This window comes from Salvelinus fontinalis, unplaced genomic scaffold, assembly GCF_029448725.1.
Source record: "Salvelinus fontinalis isolate EN_2023a unplaced genomic scaffold, ASM2944872v1 scaffold_0570, whole genome shotgun sequence".
NCBI lineage: Eukaryota > Metazoa > Chordata > Actinopteri > Salmoniformes > Salmonidae > Salvelinus > Salvelinus fontinalis.
This window is the reverse complement of record NW_026600779.1, coordinates 47,440-66,556: the sequence shown is the minus strand read 5'-3', so window position 1 is coordinate 66,556 and position 19,117 is coordinate 47,440. Positions and strand designations below refer to the sequence as shown.

The window sequence follows — 19,117 nt, the reverse complement described above, 5'->3', positions numbered from 1 at the left end:
TTTGAATGAGTTGATACATTCTGTTGTCAGTGCAAATCAAATCTGAAATGTCAACGTTGAAATGTCTAACTTTAGAAGTCTTTTTAAAACTCAAATACACTACATGTTTGTCTTACCTGCTTTGCATGGAAATTTGAAGCAACAAAACAGTGATCAAATTAAGATCCTACATCTGTATGTATGTGTACATGCAGGCCTATCTGTGTGTGTGTGTGTGTGTGTGTGCGTGTGTGGCATTGTGTTTCCAATTGTATGCAGTTTAATAGAAGTGCTAATGATTAGTCGTGAGGAGCGACCCTGTTCATCACCCAGGGACCCCACCGTAGTCCTTCGTCAATGGCAATCTAATCGTCCTGACAACGGATCAATCACAACCCGTTTATACCAGTGAAAGTGAATACACCGTATTGTATCGCAAAAACTATATAGACCCTCCTCTATCCTTCCACCCACTCCTCAGCCCTATGGAAGTCAATCGGTGTAACTTTCCATTGTCTACAGTTAGATATTTAAAGGTCTTTCTTGCCTTTAAGAAAATCTAAATAAAGGAAATGCATATCTATAACCATACTAGGATGACATTATTTATTTATAATGTTTCCTACTGTGGGGAATGTTGGTGTCTAAGAATAGCTGATAAAATGTTTATGATACTGTATACCCAGGACACATTTCAGACCCTCTCTCCCTTTGCTGTGTATAGGCAGTGTTCATTCCACACATCTCTTGACTGATGCCAGCGAAACAACCATGTGGTTCCATCCTGGAGCAGTGACTTGACTCTATTCTACTCCATCACACTAAACCTTAAAACACTCACACACACACACACACACACACACACACACACACACACACACACACACACACACACACACACACACACACACACACACACACACACACACACACACACACACACACACACACACACACACACACACACACACACACACACACACAAAGTCTTCCTCCCTCCTCAATTCTCACCCATCAGAGATCTCCTTCGCTGCTCCCCTCTCTCTCTAATTCCAATTAACCCAGTTTCTGATTGAGGCAGTATCAGCGCTAGTCAAGGGGCCCCCCCGGCCAAATCAATGGCCAACATCTCAATGGCACTGACACCACTCTAATTACAAAGTTGTAATGTTTTTCAAAGTAGATCTTGTTTGAAAGAGTTGGGAGTTGTTTGAGGCACTGAGAGAGAGCGTGCGTGCTGTACTGTACTGTACATGTTGACACATATGAGATCTGCTGGTGGATGTGCATAGACTCAGGTTCCCCTAACATCACACAGAAACAAATATATAGGTGTGTGTGTGTGCGCGTGCAAGTGCACGTGTGTGTGTGTGTGTGTGTGTGTGCGTGTGCTAACCCCAATATAGTAAGTATTGTAGTTTCACTTGTGGTTTTACTCTACTGACCCCCCCCTATGAACTCACCAGTATCAGATACAAGCGTTAGTGTAGTTGATAGGGAAAGCTGTTGTGTTATGTCAGGAAACTGGCTGGCGCTGCACTTACATAACATATTGTACGGTAGGCTACATACGGTAGGCTACATACGGTAGACTGCATACGGTAGGCTACATACGGTAGGCTACGTACGGTAGGCTACATACGGTAGGCTACATACGGTAGACTACATACGGTAGGCTACATACGGTAGACTACATACGGTAGGATACATACGGTAGGCTAGATACGGTAGGCTACATACGGTAGACTACATACGGTAGGCTACATACGGTAGGCTACATACGGTAGACTGCATATGGTAGGCTACGTACGGTAGGCTACGTACGGTAGACTACATACTGTAGGCTACATACGGTAGACTACATACGGTAGGCTACATACGGTAGGCTACATACGGTAGGCTACATACGGTAGGCTACATACGGTAGACTACATACGATAGACTACATACGGTAGACTACATACGGTAGGCTACATACGGTAGACTACATACGGTAGGCTACATACGGTAGGCTACATACGGTAGACTACATACGGTAGGCTACATACGGTAGACTACATACGGTATTATACATACGGTAGACTACATACGGTAGGCTACCTACGGTAAGCTACATACGGTAGACTACATACGGTAGACCACATACGGTGTCTACATACGGTAGTCTACATATGGTAGACTACATACGGTAGACTACATACGGTAGACTACATACGGTAGGCTACATACGGTAGGCTACATACGGTAGACTACATCACTTCAGAGCAGCGGTCACCAACCGGTTGATTGGTCCATCTCCAAGACATTTCTACGTCCTTCACCAAACATTTCTGTAAGAAACACAAAGAAAAAGCTTTGCATTCCTATTTTTGTATTCGTTTCACACTGTTGGCAGTAGGTGCACTTGATTCAGCAGCCCTAGCACCGGGAAGGCAAAGTGTTCCCATTTTGACCCTTTTCATGTGTCTGAAGGTAGAATTCTGCCTAACCGGCAGGCCCAGAGAGCAAATCAAGTGCACTTATAGGTCTACCGCTCGGCCAATCAGATAGCTGAGATCACCGTGTCAGCAACAGTTTCCTGGAGCCATAGACTGTAAATAGAAACCTCCAACGCACAGCAAAGTGGATACTGTGAGAATTCAAAAACTTTTAAAACCATACTAGAGAGAGACTCAACCAATACAGCTAGGAGCTGCTGTTTTTATGACTACGTTTATGTTGAAGTTGTTAAACCGCTCTGTCAACACTTTTATAAGCCATAAAATGCACATACTCCAGTACTGCAGCTGCTATGAATGAGTAGAGCAAAGTGTTCCGATAAGCTTGTGTTGTTATTATTAGCAGCTTGTGTCTGTTTATAGTATCAAGGAATATTTACTTTCTCTGGTCACAGGAGTAATAACGTGAATTGGTGCATAAAAGCAGAAATAATGCAGTGTGACTTGAGTTTTGACATCAGCTGGAAGACTGTGTCCCCTTTTCTCAGCGTAGGGAGAGCGGAGGGACGGTGAGTCAGGTGAGGTCCTCACCACTGCCCCCTCCCTCCCTCCCCCTCTTCCTCCCTCCCTCCCTCAGACAGACCATCAGTCCAGTAAAAAAAACAAATTATTATGTTCACTCAGCTGGGCCTCACAAGTAATAAAACACATTATCTATTACCAGTGTGATCATATAACAATTTAAAAATATATATAATTTCAAAATGGTCTGAGAAGAACAACATTGGCAGGGTAATCCAAGCATAGCCAATATGCAGTGATAATGTATTGGGCCCATACCCTACTGCACAAACCTCATTGCTACAGAACTGTTTTTAATTGGTTAATGTTGGCTTATGTTTTTAAAGTCATTTTAATAAAAAAATTCTGAGCGGTAGATCTCGACTTGCATTTTGACTCAGAAAGTGATCTTGACTCAGAAAGTAATCTTGACTCAGAAAGTAATCTTGACTCAGAAAGTGATCTTGACTCAGAAAGTGATCTTGACTCAGAAAGTAATCTTGACTCAGAAAGTAATCTTGACTCAGAAAGTGATCTTGACTCAGAAAGTAATCTTGACTCAGAAAGTAATCTTGACTCAGAAAGTGATCTTGACTCAGAAAGTAATCTTGACTCAGAAAGTGATCTTGACTCAGAAAGTGATCTTGACTCAGAAAGTGATCTTGACTCAGAAAGTAATCAAAAGTTTGGTGACCAGTGTTCTAGATGAACAACAAGTACAGTAACATCATAAATCCATTGATGGATGTGGTGTTTAATAACAAAACATCTCCAGTTAGATTTAAAACGACCATCAACTAAAACTATCTACTGCTGCATCCAATGAAGATGTTTTTCCAAAATGAATATTGAGTGTTGATTGGTAAAAAAATGTACAAATTAATACAAACTGCCCCGGTAACTCCGATTGTTCTTTGCCGATTGGTCCAGCTCTGGAATGCTGTTTTGTTAATGTTCCTAAGGCACAAAGAGGTTTGTTTTCAGGTTGTTAATAATTAACATCTAGTCTTAATGATAATATCTACCATAGCTATGCAGAACTGGTTGTTAAGACTGCTGCATTATTAACACTGATAAACCACACGCATAGACACACACACACACACACACACACACACACACACACACACACACACACACACACACACACACACACACACACACACACACAAACACACACACACACACACACACACACACACACACACACACACTGACTGGGTAGCACAGAGTCTCAAAGCCTGACACAGTGTTGTGTCCAGTCTCCTCTAAACAGAGTGGTGTTAATGAGGTGGTGTCCAGTCTCCCTTAATATTCACACAGATCCCATAACAATTACAAAATGAAGGCCACAGGGAGAGATGGAAATATAGGAGGGTGTGTTGAGGATAAAAGAGGGATGTAGCGTGAGGATGCGTTTATCGTGTCGGGCGAAGGAGTAATGTCCTATTACCGAACCGGTTGTAGTCAGTGTATTGCAAAGTTGGCATTGCACACACAAATTTGCAATGTTTCCCTGCATGGGGCTTAAACACTGCATTATATTATACTAAACAAAAATATAAATGCAACATGCAACAATTTCAAAGATTTTACAGAGTTACAGTTCATATAAGGAAATCAGTCAATATCAATAAATTCATTAGGCCCTAAACTATGGATTTCACATGACTGTGCAGGGGTGGAGCCATTGGTGGTGGAGCGATTGGTGGTGGAGCCATTGTTGTGCCATGGAGGACACAGGCCCACCCACTTGTCAACCAGGCCCACCCACTTGTCAGCCAGGCCCACCCACTTGTCAGCCAGGCCTACCCACTTGGCAGCCAGGCCCACACACTTGTCAGCCAGGCCCACCCACTTGTCAGCCAGGCCCACCCACTTGTCAGCCAGGCCCACCCACTTGTCAGCCAGGCCCACCCACTTGTCAGCCAGGCCCACCCACTTGTCAGCCAGGCCCACCCACTTGTCAGCCAGGCCCACCCACTTGTCAGCCAGGCCTACCCACTTGTCAGGCAGGCCCACCCACTTGTCAGCCAGGCCTACCCACTTGTCAGCCAGGCCCACCCACTTGTCAGCCAGGCCTACCCACTTGTCAGCCAGGCCTACCCACTTGTCAGCCAGGCCCACCCACTTGTCAGCCAGGCCCACCCACTTGTCAGCCAGGCCTACCCACTTGTCAGCAAGGCCTACCCTCTTGTCAGCCAGGCCTACCGACTTGTCAGCCAGGCCTATCCACTTGTCAGCCAGGCCTACCCACTTGTCAGCAAGGCCAACCCACTTGTCAGCCAGGCCTACCCACTTGTCAGCAAGGCCTACCCACTTGTCAGCCAGGCCCACCCACTTGTCAGCCAGGCCCACCCCCTTGTTAGCAAGGCCTACCCACTTGGCAGCCAGGCCCACCCCCTTGTTAGCAAGGCCTACCCACTTGGCAGCCAGGCCCACCCACTTGGCAGCCAGGCCTACCCCCTTGTCAGCAAGGCCCATCCACTTGTCAGCCAGGCCCACCCACTTGGCAGCCAGGCCAACCCACTTGTCAGCCAGGCCCACCCACTTGTCAGCCAGGCCCACCCACTTGTCAGCCAGGCCCACCCACTTGGCAGCCAGGCCCACCCACTTGGCAGCCAGGCCCACCCACTTGGCAGCAAGGCCTACCCACTTGTCAGCCAGGCCCACCCACTTGTCAGCCAGGCCCACCCACTTGTCAGCCAGGCCCACCCACTTGTCAGCTAGGCCCACCTACTTGGCAACCAGGCCCACCCACTTGTCAGCCAGGCCCACCCACTTGTCAGCTAGGCCCACCTACTTGGCAACCAGGCCCACCCACTTGGCAGCCAGGCCAACCAGAATGAGTTTTGCCCCACAAAAGGGCTTCATTACAGACAGAAATACCCCTCGACACCAATTGCACGCTCCCTCAAATCTGGAGATATCTGTGGCATTGTGTTGTGAAGACAACCTGCACATTTTAAAGTGGCCTTTTATTGTCCCCAGTACAAACTGCACCTGTGTAATGATCATGCTGTTTAATCAGATTCTTGCCACACCTGTCAGAAGGAGTGATTATCTTGGCAAAGGAGAAAAGCTCACTAACAAAAATGACTGGAACACTTAACACTTAACAAAGAGGTATAGTTGGTGTAAACAAATTCGTGCAGAAAATTTGAGAGAAATAAGATTTTTGTGGTTATGGGATTTAAAAAAATATATTTTTTATTTGAACTCATGATCTTTCCTCTCCTCCTCTCTCCCCCGCCCCCTTCCCCCCTTCTCTCTCTTTGTCACTCACACACATGTATGTGTGTGTGTGCATATGTGAGTGTGTGTGTGTGTGTAAAGAAGAAGCTTTGTGAACGCTTCCCCTATGATATGACACACATGAACTCCAAACACTTTGTGTTCTCTCTCTCTCTCTCTCTCTCTCTCTCTCTCTCTCTCTCTCTCTCTCTCTCTCTCTCTCTCTCTCTCTCTCTCTCTCTCTCTCTCTCTCTCTCTCTCTCTCTCTCTCTCTCTCTCTCTCTCTCTCTCTCTCTCTCTCTTTCTCTCTCTCTCTCTCTCTTTCTCTCTCGTTCTCTCTCGTTCTCTCTCTCTCTCCTCATTCATCATCATGCTGACACGGATATGGCTACTTTTGTGAAATTCTGATTATTTTTTATCTTTCCCTCTTTGCCCCTCTGAGAAGTGTGAGTGTGAGTGTGAGTGTGTGTGTGTGTGTGTGTGTGTGTGTGTGTGTGTGTGTGTGTGTCTGTGTGTGTATGTGTGTGTGTGTGTGTGTGTGTGTGTGTGTGTGTGTGTGTGTGTGTGTGTGTGTGTGTGTGTGTATGTATGTGTGTGTGTGTGTGTGTGTGTATGTGTGTGTGTGTGTGTGTGTGTGTGTGTGTGTGTGTGTGTGTGTGTGTGTGTGTGTGTGTGTGTGTGTGTGTGTGTGTGTGTGTGTGTGTGTGTGTGCTGGATACTTTACATATACTGTACAGGCTTGTTTCCTCTACTTTGGTACTTGTACTTGATTCTGATGATATCCTGTACATATTCTCCTATGGGGACAGTAGAAAAACCCTTTAAGGTTCTAGATGGCACCTTTTTTTCCCCAACAGTGTGTACCCTCTATATGAGAGCAGGCAGGCATTCCTTAGCTCTTCAGAGATGACATCATTGGTACGTTTATATTTACAAGGCCATATTGAGTCAGCTCCCATTTGACTTGTGTAACAACATTGTCCAGCAGACAAATGAAAAATATCGCATGCGTTCACATGACTGCGCTCGTGTGCCTAAGGCCCCGTACAGAGATAGGTGAAAACGCTTTCCAGTTCTCTGCTCCTTCCGATTTGAACAAGCTTCAAAAGGCCCTGAAATTACAGGAGCTCTTTAAATGAGTTTAAAGCTTAATAGGTCATAGATCATAGGTCAAACTCTACGATGGAAAAGGAAGTAAGGGGCTGTCAATGTTTTGACCATTAGTTGCAATGCATTTTCCCAAAACCATCTTGCTGTTCAATGTGTAAGTTGATGTTTTTTAAACTGTAGTGTAATGTGTTTTATGTGGTTAATCTGTCTGCAGCTTTGTGTTTTATGTGGTAAATCTGTCTGCAGCTTTGTGTTGCTGGTGATTCTCTTATCCACCTCTACACAACCGACACCATTCTGTATACTTCTGGCCCTTCTTTGGACACTGTGTTAACAAACCTCCAGATGAACTTCAATGCCATACAACTCTCCTTCTGTGGCCTCCAACTGCTCTTAAATGCAAGTAAAACTAAATGCATGCTCTTCAACCGATCGCTGCCCGCACCTGCCCACCCGTCCAGCATCACTACTCTGGACGGGTCTGACTTAGAATACGTGGACAACTACAAATACCTAGGTGTCTGGATAGATGTCATTCAGAAAATAGCCTCCAACACTCTACTCAGCAAATTGGATGCAGTCTACCACAGTGCCATCCGTTTTGTCACCAAAGCCCCATATACTACCCACCACTGAGACCTGTATGCTCTCACCTTGTCTCAGCTCACTGGTCACCATAGCAACACCCACCCGTAGCACGCGATCCAGCAGGTATATTTCACTGGTCACCATAGCAGCACCCACCCGCAGCACGCGCTCCAGCAGGTATATTTCACTGGTCACCCCCAAAGCCGCCTTTCCTTCCAGTTCTCTGCTGCCAATGACTGGAACGAATTGCAAAATTCACTGAAGCTGGAGACTCATATCCCCCTCACTAACTTTAAGCATCAGCTGGCAGAGCAGCTTACAGATCACTGCACCTGTACATATCCCATCTGTAAATAGCCCATCCAACTACCTCATCCCCATATTGTTATTTATACATTTTTTGTTCCTTTGCACCCCAGTATCTCTACTTGCAAATTCTTCTTCTGCGCGTCTATCACTCCAGTGTTTAATTGCTAAATTGTAATTATTTTGCCACTATGGCCTATTTATTGCCTCACTAATCTTACTTCATTTGCACATTTGCATTTGTATATAGACTTTTTCTACTGTGTTATTGACTGTACGTTTGTTTATTCCATGTGTAACTCTGTGTCGTATGTGTCGCACTGCTTTGCTTTATCTTGGCCAGGTCGCAGTTGTAAATGAGAACTTGTTCTCAACTGGCCTACCTGGTTAAATAAAGGTGAAATAAAATGAAATAAAAAACAATACTACAATATTACAATGTGTGTATGTGTGTGTGTGTGTATATGTATACCCTTTCGGAAAAAACATGATTTCACATGTGACATTTCCACATTTTGCACGTGTTTTTGGAACAGTTCACTTGATGATATTTCACATAATCTTTCACATATGGATTCAAATTTTCAGTTGAGATTTCTGCAAACAAAAATTATTTATTATGATACACACACTGTAATGGGTGCGTGTTGGTGGCAGGGAAGTCAGGCGCAGGAGAACGAACTTGGTATAAACGGAGTCGTTTAATAAAAGTTAACAAAATTCCAAAACCCAAAATATATAAAATAATCAAAGTGGGTACAAAACCCGTCGCGCACCAACACATAACTTGCACAAACATACAATCAAACAATCACTGACAAGGACATGAGGGGAAACAGAGGGTTAAATACACAACATGTAACTGATGGGATTGGAACCAGGTGTGATGGAAGACAAGACAAAACCAATGAAAAATGGATCAGTGATGGCTAGAAGATCGGTAACGTCGAACACCGCTCGAGCAAGGAGAGGGGCCGACTTCGGCGGAAGTCGTGACACACACAGTGATTTTATCTGACATGTTTGACTATTCTACATGTCCTCATCTGGGATTTGAACTCACAACCTCTTGTTTCACAGCATTCCAATCTTTCTCCTTAGGAGTAACATTAAACCAGAATAATATTCCTCATCAACATTAGACAATTAAACAGAAAACCCTCAAACTGCTGAAATAAGTAGATGAAGAGTTGAAAGATCAGCGTTCCATGTGAAATGTCATATGTGAAGTGTTTAAAAAACACGTGTTCACATGTGAAATGTGTGTTCCAAAAACACACTTTCACGTGACTTGTCATGTGAAATGTCATGCTTCGCGTGTGAAATAATGTGATTTTACACATATGAAATCATGTGGTTCAACATTCCAGGGTGCATTGCATGTTGCTCCACACAGCAAATCACACTGCAAGCAGAGGACTTAAAACCACTACAATGACAAGATACAAAAGTAACTCCTTATGAACAAATACCTTTTTGTCCCAAAGATTTTGTCCCGTTATGCCAGTTATGCTATTTTGGACCACCAAAACTGTCGTTTTGTTGTGTTTATACATTTTCTTAACGAAATGTTTAGTTATTTTCAGATCGTTCTTTTTGGCCACCTGTGATATTAAATGTCATTCCTGTTTATCATGTTAAGTTTATACACGGCACATTAAAGTTTTCATTACATATTTTTACACGTGATGTATTTTTATATAATTGTAATGACATTATTATTTAAATAACATAAACTGGTAACTATGCCAACATAGGGATATGCCTAGGCAGTTGAGAAACTCATACGCTGGCGTAACCCTCATTAAAGCTACAAACATGCCAGCTGCTCAACCTTAACACATGTGATGAAAATACAACATAATAAATTAACCAGAATGACATTTACTCTCACAGGTGGCCCAAAAACTCCTTTTGAAAGCCGTGACTCCAGTCTTCAAAGAAAACAACCCAACCAAGTGATCCAACTGGCTGGGTGAAAATAACCTGTGTTCTGTCCACTATTTACTCATTACTGGCTTGTTTTTAATCCACCATTTTTTTTGTTAGGTATTAAACATATTTTTTTAAAGGTTATGAACAGTCACTTTCATGTTTTTCTATTTGAAGGAAACCAGAACAAAGTATGATGACCAAAATATGAAAAATTACTGTTACTGATCAACTCCCCCATGTCAAACACTTGGATTCATTTTTAAGGGGACACGGTGACATCACCTTAACTCTCATTTTAATACACCAATGGTATTATGATATTATCTTCTATAGTTTAAATAAGTACCGCCTTGTAACCAACATCGGCGAAGGCGTGTTTACAGTGCAGTGTGGTTTATATAGCTAGATAGCTACTCTACTGGTGCAAAAATGTGACTATAGGTTGTCAGCAAATATAATTAAATGTTTATCCTATTCGTCTCTGACAAATATACCTATACGTTTGCCCTTTCATCTGTGTCTGGTGTTAGGTAGTTACTGGCTAGCTAGGTCTTCATCTGTGTCTGGTGTTAGGTAGTTACTGGCTAGCTAGGTCTTCATCTGTGTCTGGTGTTAGGTAGTTACTGGCTAGCTAGGTCTTCATCTGTGTCTGGTGTTAGGTAGTTACTGGCTAGCTAGGTCTTCATCTGTGTCTGGTGTTAGGTAGTTACTGGCTAGCTAGGTCTTCATCTGTGTCTGGTGTTAGGTAGTTACTGGCTAGCTAGGTCTTCATCTGTGTCTGGTGTTAGGTAGTTACTGGCTAGCTAGGTCTTCATCTGTGTCTGGTGTTAGGTAGTTACTGGCTAGCTAGGTCTTCATCTGTGTCTGGTGTTAGGTAGTTACTGGCTAGCTAGGTCTTCATCTGTGTCTGGTGTTAGGTAGTTACTGGCTAGTTAGGTCTTCATCTGTGTCTGGTGTTAGGTAGTTACTGGCTAGCTAGGTCTTCATATGTGTCTGGTGTTAGGTAGTTACTGGCTAGCTAGGTCTTCATCTGTGTCTGGTGTTAGGTAGTTACTGGCTAGCTAGGTCTTCATCTGTGTCTGGTGTTAGGTAGTTACTGGCTAGCTAGGTCTTCATCTGTGTCTGGTGTTAGGTAGTTACTGGCTAGCTAGGTCTTCATCTGTGTCTGGTGTTAGGTAGTTACTGGCTAGCTAGGTCTTCATATGTGTCTGGTGTTAGGTAGTTACTGGCTAGCTAGGTCTTCATCTGTGTCTGGTGTTAGGTAGTTACTGGCTAGCTAGGTCTTCATCTGTGTCTGGTGTTAGGTAGTTACTGGCTAGCTAGGTCTTCATCTGTGTCTGGTGTTAGGTAGTTACTGGCTAGCTAGGTCTTCATCTGTGTCTGGTGTTAGGTAGTTACTGGCTAGCTAGGTCTTCATCTGTGTCTGGTGTTAGGTAGTGACTGGCTAGCTAGGTCTTTAGCCAGCATGGAACAAACGGGCGGGGTCGTTCAAAACGCCAAAGCAGGTGTTAAGTCAACACATCCATCAGTGCTGCTGTGAACCACATAACAAGAGACATGTGAAACGGTAGATGTGTAAAAAAAAAAGAAAAATGTATGTCATTAATGCAATTTCAATGTTTGAGTTGCTTTGTGCGTCGTCATATTTGTTTGAGATGATTGTATTGCAACGCTGTATCCGTGTTCCATTGTCCAGTGTTGGTGATCACGTTCCCACTGGAGCCACTTCTTCCTGCTTTTAGGAGTGGAACCCGGTGTGGTCGTCTGCTGCAATAACCAATCCGTGACAAGTGTTGGTGATCGCGTTCCCACTGGAGCCACTTCTTCCTGCTTTTAGGAGTGGAACCCGGTGTGGTCGTCTGCTGCAATAACCAATCCGTGACAAGTGTTGGTGATCGCGTTCCCACTGGAGCCACTTCTTCCTGCTTTTAGGAGTGGAACCCGGTGTGGTCGTCTGCTGCAATAACCAATCCGTGACAAGTGTTGGTGATCGCGTTCCCACTGGAGCCACTTCTTCCTGCTTTTAGGAGTGGAACCCGGTGTGGTCGTCTGCTGCAATAACCAATCCGTGACAAGTGTTGGTGATCACGTTCCCACTGGAGCCCCTTCTTCCTGCTTTTAGGAGTGGAACCCGGTGTGGTCGTCTGCTGCAATAACCAATCCGTGACAAGTGTTGGTGATCGCGTTCCCACTGGAGCCACTTCTTCCTGCTTTTAGGAGTGGAACCCGGTGTGGTCGTCTGCTGCAATAACCAATCCGTGACAAGTGTTGGTGATCGCGTTCCCACTGGAGCCACTTCTTCCTGCTTTTAGGAGTGGAACCCGGTGTGGTCGTCTGCTGCAATAACCAATCCGTGACAAGTGTTGGTGATCGCGTTCCCACTGGAGCCACTTCTTCCTGCTTTTAGGAGTGGAACCCGGTGTGGTCGTCTGCTGCAATAACCAATCCGTGACAAGTGTTGGTGATCGCGTTCCCACTGGAGCCACTTCTTCCTGCTTTTAGGAGTGGAACCCGGTGTGGTCGTCTGCTGCAATAACCAATCCGTGACAAGTGTTGGTGATCGCGTTCCCACTGGAGCCACTTCTTCCTGCTTTTAGGAGTGGAACCCGGTGTGGTCGTCTGCTGCAATAACCAATCCGTGACAAGTGTTGGTGATCGCGTTCCCACTGGAGCCACTTCTTCCTGCTTTTAGGAGTGGAACCCGGTGTGGTCGTCTGCTGCAATAACCAATCCGTGACAAGTGTTGGTGTGTTGGTGATCGCGTTCCCACTGGAGCCACTTCTTCCTGCTTTTAGGAGTGGAACCCGGTGTGGTCGTCTGCTGCAATAATCAATCCGTGACAAGTGTTGGTGATCGCGTTCCCACTGGAGCCACTTCTTCCTGCTTTTAGGAGTGGAACCCGGTGTGGTCGTCTGCTGCAATAACCAATCCGTGACAAGTGTTGGTGATCGCGTTCCCACTGGAGCCACTTCTTCCTGCTTTTAGGAGTGGAACCCGGTGTGGTCGTCTGCTGCAATAACCAATCCGTGACAAGTGTTGGTGATCGCGTTCCCACTGGAGCCACTTCTTCCTGCTTTTAGGAGTGGAACCCGGTGTGGTCGTCTGCTGCAATAACCAATCCGTGACAAGTGTTGGTGTGTTGGTGATCGCGTTCCCACTGGAGCCACTTCTTCCTGCTTTTAGGAGTGGAACCCGGTGTGGTCGTCTGCTGCAATAATCAATCCGTGACAAGGACCGACGAGTTGTGCGTTTCGAGATGTCGTTCTACACACCACTGTTGCACTGCACCATTATGTGCCTGTTTGTGGCCCGCCTGGCTTGTATGATTCATGACATTCTTCACCAGCCGCTCTGTTTTCACCCACAGGCCTACTGCTGCCTGGATGCTTTGTGTTTGTCACACCATCCTCTGTAAACCCGAGACCCTTCAAACTCAACTCGGGACTTTGAAGCTATTTCAACTGTTTTTTTCCAACACTGTAGTCTACCCTAACCATGCCTCTATTTAGAGTGTGTTAGTATATGTTCCAAGCAATTAGTATGAACCTGGTAGCACTGCAGAAACATCAATGCCTCCCAACCAAGAGGTTGCAAGTAGGAATGTTGTGGTGACCATATTGTCTTCACACCGGTAGTCATGAGTCACGACCGCAGTAAATTTCCAAATGATCATTGACCGATGGAAATCTCCTCTTATGCACTCTGGACATGCGTTGCTAGTACCCTACTCGCTTACAGAGTTAATGTAACGCTCGTCTGAAGAAGTGGACCAAAGCGCAGCGTCGTACGTGTTCATGATAATTCATTCACCAAAAACACTCAAGCAAAATAAGTGAGAAAAAGTGAGAAACAAAACAGTTCTGTAAAGGTGCAGACACTAAACAGAAAATAACTATCCACAAAACACAGATGGGAAAAAAGGCTGCCTAAGTATGATTCCCAATCAGAGACAACGATAGACAGCTGCCTCTGATTGGGAACCACACTCGGCCAAAAACAAAGAAATATAACACGTAGAATGCCCACCCTAATCACACCCTGGCCTAACCAAAATAGAGACTAAAACCCTCTCTATGGCCAGGGTGTGACAGTTAAGCTATAATTAGTGAATTTGTATTTGATTTTGAATAGCCTAGTATTAGGGCATGTTTTATATTTTCATTTCATACATTACCTTTAGCTACAGAATATCACCATGCATTTACATCTCCTCCTCCCTCTCCTTCATTCTCCAGCACGCAGAGGGAGGGGCTGTCAACAGTTTAATGAAATATTTTTTGTTGTGAAAACATGTAAATATCTATGTTCCCGAATAGATTTAACTTCAATTCCCAAATGAAGCACTAGGTAGCTGCAGGAACAGAAAAACGATCTGGTGGGAAAGCGGCCTCCATTCGCTATTCGAGTGTATATCTTTTCCCCTGCCCTTGTTCCTGCCCCTGTTCCTGCCCATTTGATCATGGGCCATTCTAAATTGAAACTAATTTAGAATATGAGTAAAGACCAGATTAAATTGAAAATAGTCTGATGGGTGAAAATATGATCACTTGATGAGAGAACAGCGTGTGCAGCCTGAGGCGAGGGACAGAGCGTAAGCTTTTTATGCAACTTTCTCAAATAATGAATACCCTATAGTCCCATTATGCAGCCCATATATGTTTTCATTTTTTAATACATTCTAAGGTTTGTATCGTTCAGAACTAAAGTTTCCAAATAACTCAAAAGGACCTGTTTCAAATGATCAATTTTAAGCTCAGTTTTGCCACTTCATATGCAAACTTCCTCCTCAATGTGAAAAATATCCTTTATATATTTTTTAATCAATTAAGTTACATTTTATAATATTCTTACTTTAAAATCATATATTATAAAATAATGGCATGGGACTGATAAGCATATCTTGCCTGCTAAAGGAATTAAACCACAGCCAATGGCATGGCACATATACAGGAAACACACAACTCATATTCTGTTTGTTTTTTTAAATTAAATAATACATATCGTAATGTTTCTTTGGACCTACCTAAAATAAATAATGGATTTATTGTGATGGTGTTCATTAAATTGATTGGTTAGACTTGTTTAAATGTAGATGTTCCAATGGCGAGCGTCAGCGGCTTGTATTTGTGGAGGCCTGGAGATGCTAAATGTGTTTATGCTAATTAAAGGTCAATTACCATGACTGTTACCAGCTGACAAAATGTCATGACGAGGGTCAGCCGGTGATTGTCAAGCAAATAACTGTCGGTCTCACGGTGATTGACCTTTAATTAACATAAACACATTTAGCATCTCCTAGCTTTCATGCATAGCCTACGAGCCACTGATGCAGACCTTAGTAAAATTTACATTATAATAAGTCTAATAAATCCATTTAATATAGTCTACAACATCACAATATATCCATCATTTATTTGAGACAGGTCTAAAGAAACATGATTTGAAGAAAATATACTGACCACTGTGTTTTATATCAAAATGTGGGTTGGACTTCGCTGTCCATGAGACGAGAACAACATGCTCTCGTGTTTGTCTATAAAGCACTTCTGAATAAGCTACCTTCTTATTTATCATCACTCATCAATATTATAATTAGAATTCCTAAAACCAGGTCTCAACATGGATTACACTTGAGGCCCATGCGATTTCCACAGAGTTGGGTATGACTGCCTTTTCCTGTTACGCTCCTTGCCTATGGAATAGCCTGCAGACTAAACTTAAACTTGAGACTCTTGTCCCCCTGTTGCTCATTTTAAATATTTATTGGAGGATTTTTATTTTTGTAATGCGTGTAACTGTTTCGGGTAATGCAAGTTCTTGTGCTGATAGGGGAATAACATATGTGTAAATGTAATCTGTTGCTGTATTTTTTTGTGTTATCTGTGATTGTTTTGCTTGTCTTGTGTAGTTTCTTAATCATTGTACCTAAACTGTATGTCTAAATATGTATATGCAGGACCCAGCTGTAAAAGAGACCTTGGTCTCAGTCTGTGTTCCTTGTTGAAATAAAGGTATAATAATAGACTATTTCAGAAGAACAGAATAGCATACTCTGGGTTGTCCTTCATGTTAGGCCCTGATCAGACTACACCATATGGCTGTGGGCTACACTAGATCATTTAGCAGACAAGATTTGCTTAGAATTCCAAGGCATTTTTTTATATTATTTTATAGTTCAAAGAATACAATTGAACATAACTGAATAAAATAGAGGATATTGTCTCCAAACAATTAGAAGGAGTGCGCACATGCTGCTATTCTGTGTTAAGCACTTAGCAAAGAAAGAGGTATTCCTATATGCTTAAATTAGAGTTATAAATTTAACTTTAGTTGTTCTACAAACGCTATATGTTTTGATTTTTAATACATTATAAGGCTGCATGATGCGAATCCAATGATGATTAGAAAAAAGGCGCTTGAAAGGCATGAGCTCTGCTCTGTTTTTTATGCAGGCCGTACACACTTCATCAGTCTCTCATTCACAATTTGACAGGCACTTGATAATGCCTAGAATTTCACTGCGGCATCCTCTTCGTAATGGATCCGAAATCCATGCCTTTTGTGGCCAGTGGCTGTTGTGCCCTCCTCCCTGAGTGCTTCGCGCTCCATCACGTGATCGTGTCTTTCTCACAGGCTACAAGTGAAGACAAACACATCGGGGACACAATTGCACACGTCCTTATCCAATTCCAAGGTGCATATTGAATATATTGGAAGAACTGTCCACATTTACTTTCCATCAGCCAACAAGATGAGTAGGCATAACGAACAACAAAAGCACTAGGAAATGTCAATCTACTATCACCCTATTATATTATTTGCAAGAAATAAATATTCCTAACATAGTCTGAGACATTTGTGAGATGCAATAGACCCAAATTATTACAACCACTAGCATCCCCTCCGAAAAATGTAGGCAATGTGGCTGACGCAACAGATCAGAACGTTTAGCTTAAATATCAGGCTATTTCTTCACACTGTAAGCGCAGCAATGCACACATGGTAGTAGGCTATAATTGCGAATGTTCCATTAGCGGAAAACACCAAAACACCAAAAATGATCGCAAATACAATTATGCATGTAATGTATTTATTATAAAGGTGCATTTTTATGGAGAAAGTTAACTTCCCCAAACTTAAGCGCTGCTTATGTATGCCAGTAAGGTTCTACACCCCTCGTAAAGCAGATTAATGTGCTTCATTTTAAGAAGTTAAATGGCCACTTTAGTTGTGATACAACCCTTATTAAAACATATATTCCCATGGGCTAGGCTACATGAGCTACAATAGCCCCCATGTGTTGTAACAATTATTAACATTAATTTCACATGAGATCATGTTCTCACGTGCTCCCATGTTATCACGTGTAGTTTCATGTTATCACATGTATAGTTTTATGTTATCACATGTAAAGTTTTATGTTATCACATGTATAGTTTGATGTTATCACATGTATAGTTTTATGTTATCACGTGTAGTTTTATGTTATCACATGTGTAGTTTTATGTTATCATGTGTAGTTTTATGTTATCACATGTTGCTTCACTTGTTGTCATGTTTCCACATTAAATCCAGTGATCACGTGTTTACATGTGACAACATGTGTTTTTTTCCGTAAGGGTAGAGTGTGTGTGTGTCTCTTCAAAACCAGCGTTGTGCTGATTTTGCTGCTTGCTTGACTTACTTGATGTGGAATAGAGTTCCGTGTAGTCATGGCTCTATGTAGTACTGGGTGTGGAATGGGGACTGTGAAGAGTTCCCGGGTGGCATGTTTTGTGATGGTATGTGTGTGTGTGTGTGTGTGTGTGTGTGTGTGTGTGTGTGTGTGTGTGTGTGTGTGTGTGTGTGTGTGTGTGTGCGTGTGTGCGTGCGTGCGTGCGTGCGTGCGTGCGTGTGTGTAAACTATAGTTGACTCATTCCCCAAACTTTGTATCCAGTCACTCTGCTATTATCTACTGTCTGTCATCTCAGGGGAAAACTGTGGGACATTAACACACACACACACACACACACACACACACACACACACACACACACACACACACACACACACACACACACACACACACACACACACACACACACACACACACACACACACACACCAATAAATGACAAGATTTTCATGTCCTTGTGTGTCAAATCCACTTATCCCTAATGCAGCTGGAAACAGCTGTGTGTGAGAGAGAATCTGTGAGTGTGTGTGTGTGTGTGTGTGTGTGTGTGTGTGTGTGTGTGTGTGTGTGTGTGTGTGTGTGTGTGTGTGTGTGTGTGTGTGTGTGTGTGTGTGTGTGTGTGTGTGTGTGTGTGTCACAGGCCTAATCACACCCTGAGATTCACTAGATGCATTGACAGATTGTGATATTGTTTAGGTCTGTGTGTCTCTATGGTGGTGTCAATAAGAAACAAGAGCACAACAGGTTTTACTCGGATTGAAAAGTGTTCGTCTGCGCGTGTGTGTGTGTCGGTAATATAATCGCTCGTAGGTTTTGTGTGTGTATGTGTGTATAATACTAGCTTTAATGAAAAAGAGGCTCCCTTCGGATGAGTAGAGAGTGATGGTATTTCCTGGGTATGTATTCCGTCTTTGAGGTGTGTGTGTGTGTGTGTGTGTGTGTGTGTGTGTGTGTGTGTGTGTGTGTGTGTGTGTGTGTGTGTGTGTGTGTGTGTGTGTGTGTGTGTGTGTGTGTGTGTGTGTGTGTGTGTGTGTGTGTGTGTGTGTGTGTGTGTCACAGGCCTAATCACACCCTGAGATTCACTAGATGCATTAACAGATTGGATATGCTGAACATATCAGAATGTCATTTAGTCTTCAAACCCTTGGAGCTGAGCTGAGCTGCCCCTACGTTTGATGACAATGGAGGTGTTGGGACTTTGTTGTGAGATTTTTCTCAAGTCAGTGGCTTTATTGTGTGTATGTGTGTGTGTGTGTTTATTTGTATTTGTATTTATTAAATACAATTTAA

The 19,117-nt window shown here is 43.3% G+C and overlaps 1 protein-coding gene across 1 annotated transcript; it reads left to right on the top strand.

Annotated features, from left to right (window-relative positions):
* Nucleotides 1-2,909: 2,909 nt before the first annotated feature.
* On the top strand, nucleotides 2,910-18,146 carry LOC129846514 (MAGE-like protein 2). Its single transcript, XM_055914443.1, has 3 exons — nucleotides 2,910-2,986; nucleotides 4,658-11,345; nucleotides 11,389-18,146. The coding sequence occupies exons 1-2, from the start codon at nucleotides 2,910-2,912 to the stop codon at nucleotides 5,706-5,708; spliced, it is 1,128 nt and encodes a 375-aa protein (XP_055770418.1). The 3' UTR covers nucleotides 5,709-11,345; nucleotides 11,389-18,146.
* The last annotated feature ends 971 nt before the right edge of the window (nucleotides 18,147-19,117 follow it).

Bases quoted from the DNA above. Each gene is read 5' to 3' on its own strand.
- LOC129846514 (XM_055914443.1), top strand. From the start codon at position 2,910: ATGCAGTGTGACTTGAGTTTTGACATCAGCTGGAAGACTGTGTCCCCT. The intron at 2,987-4,657 runs GTGAGTCAGGTG...ATGACTGTGCAG, and splicing joins GTAGGGAGAGCGGAGGGACG to GGGTGGAGCCATTGGTGGTG.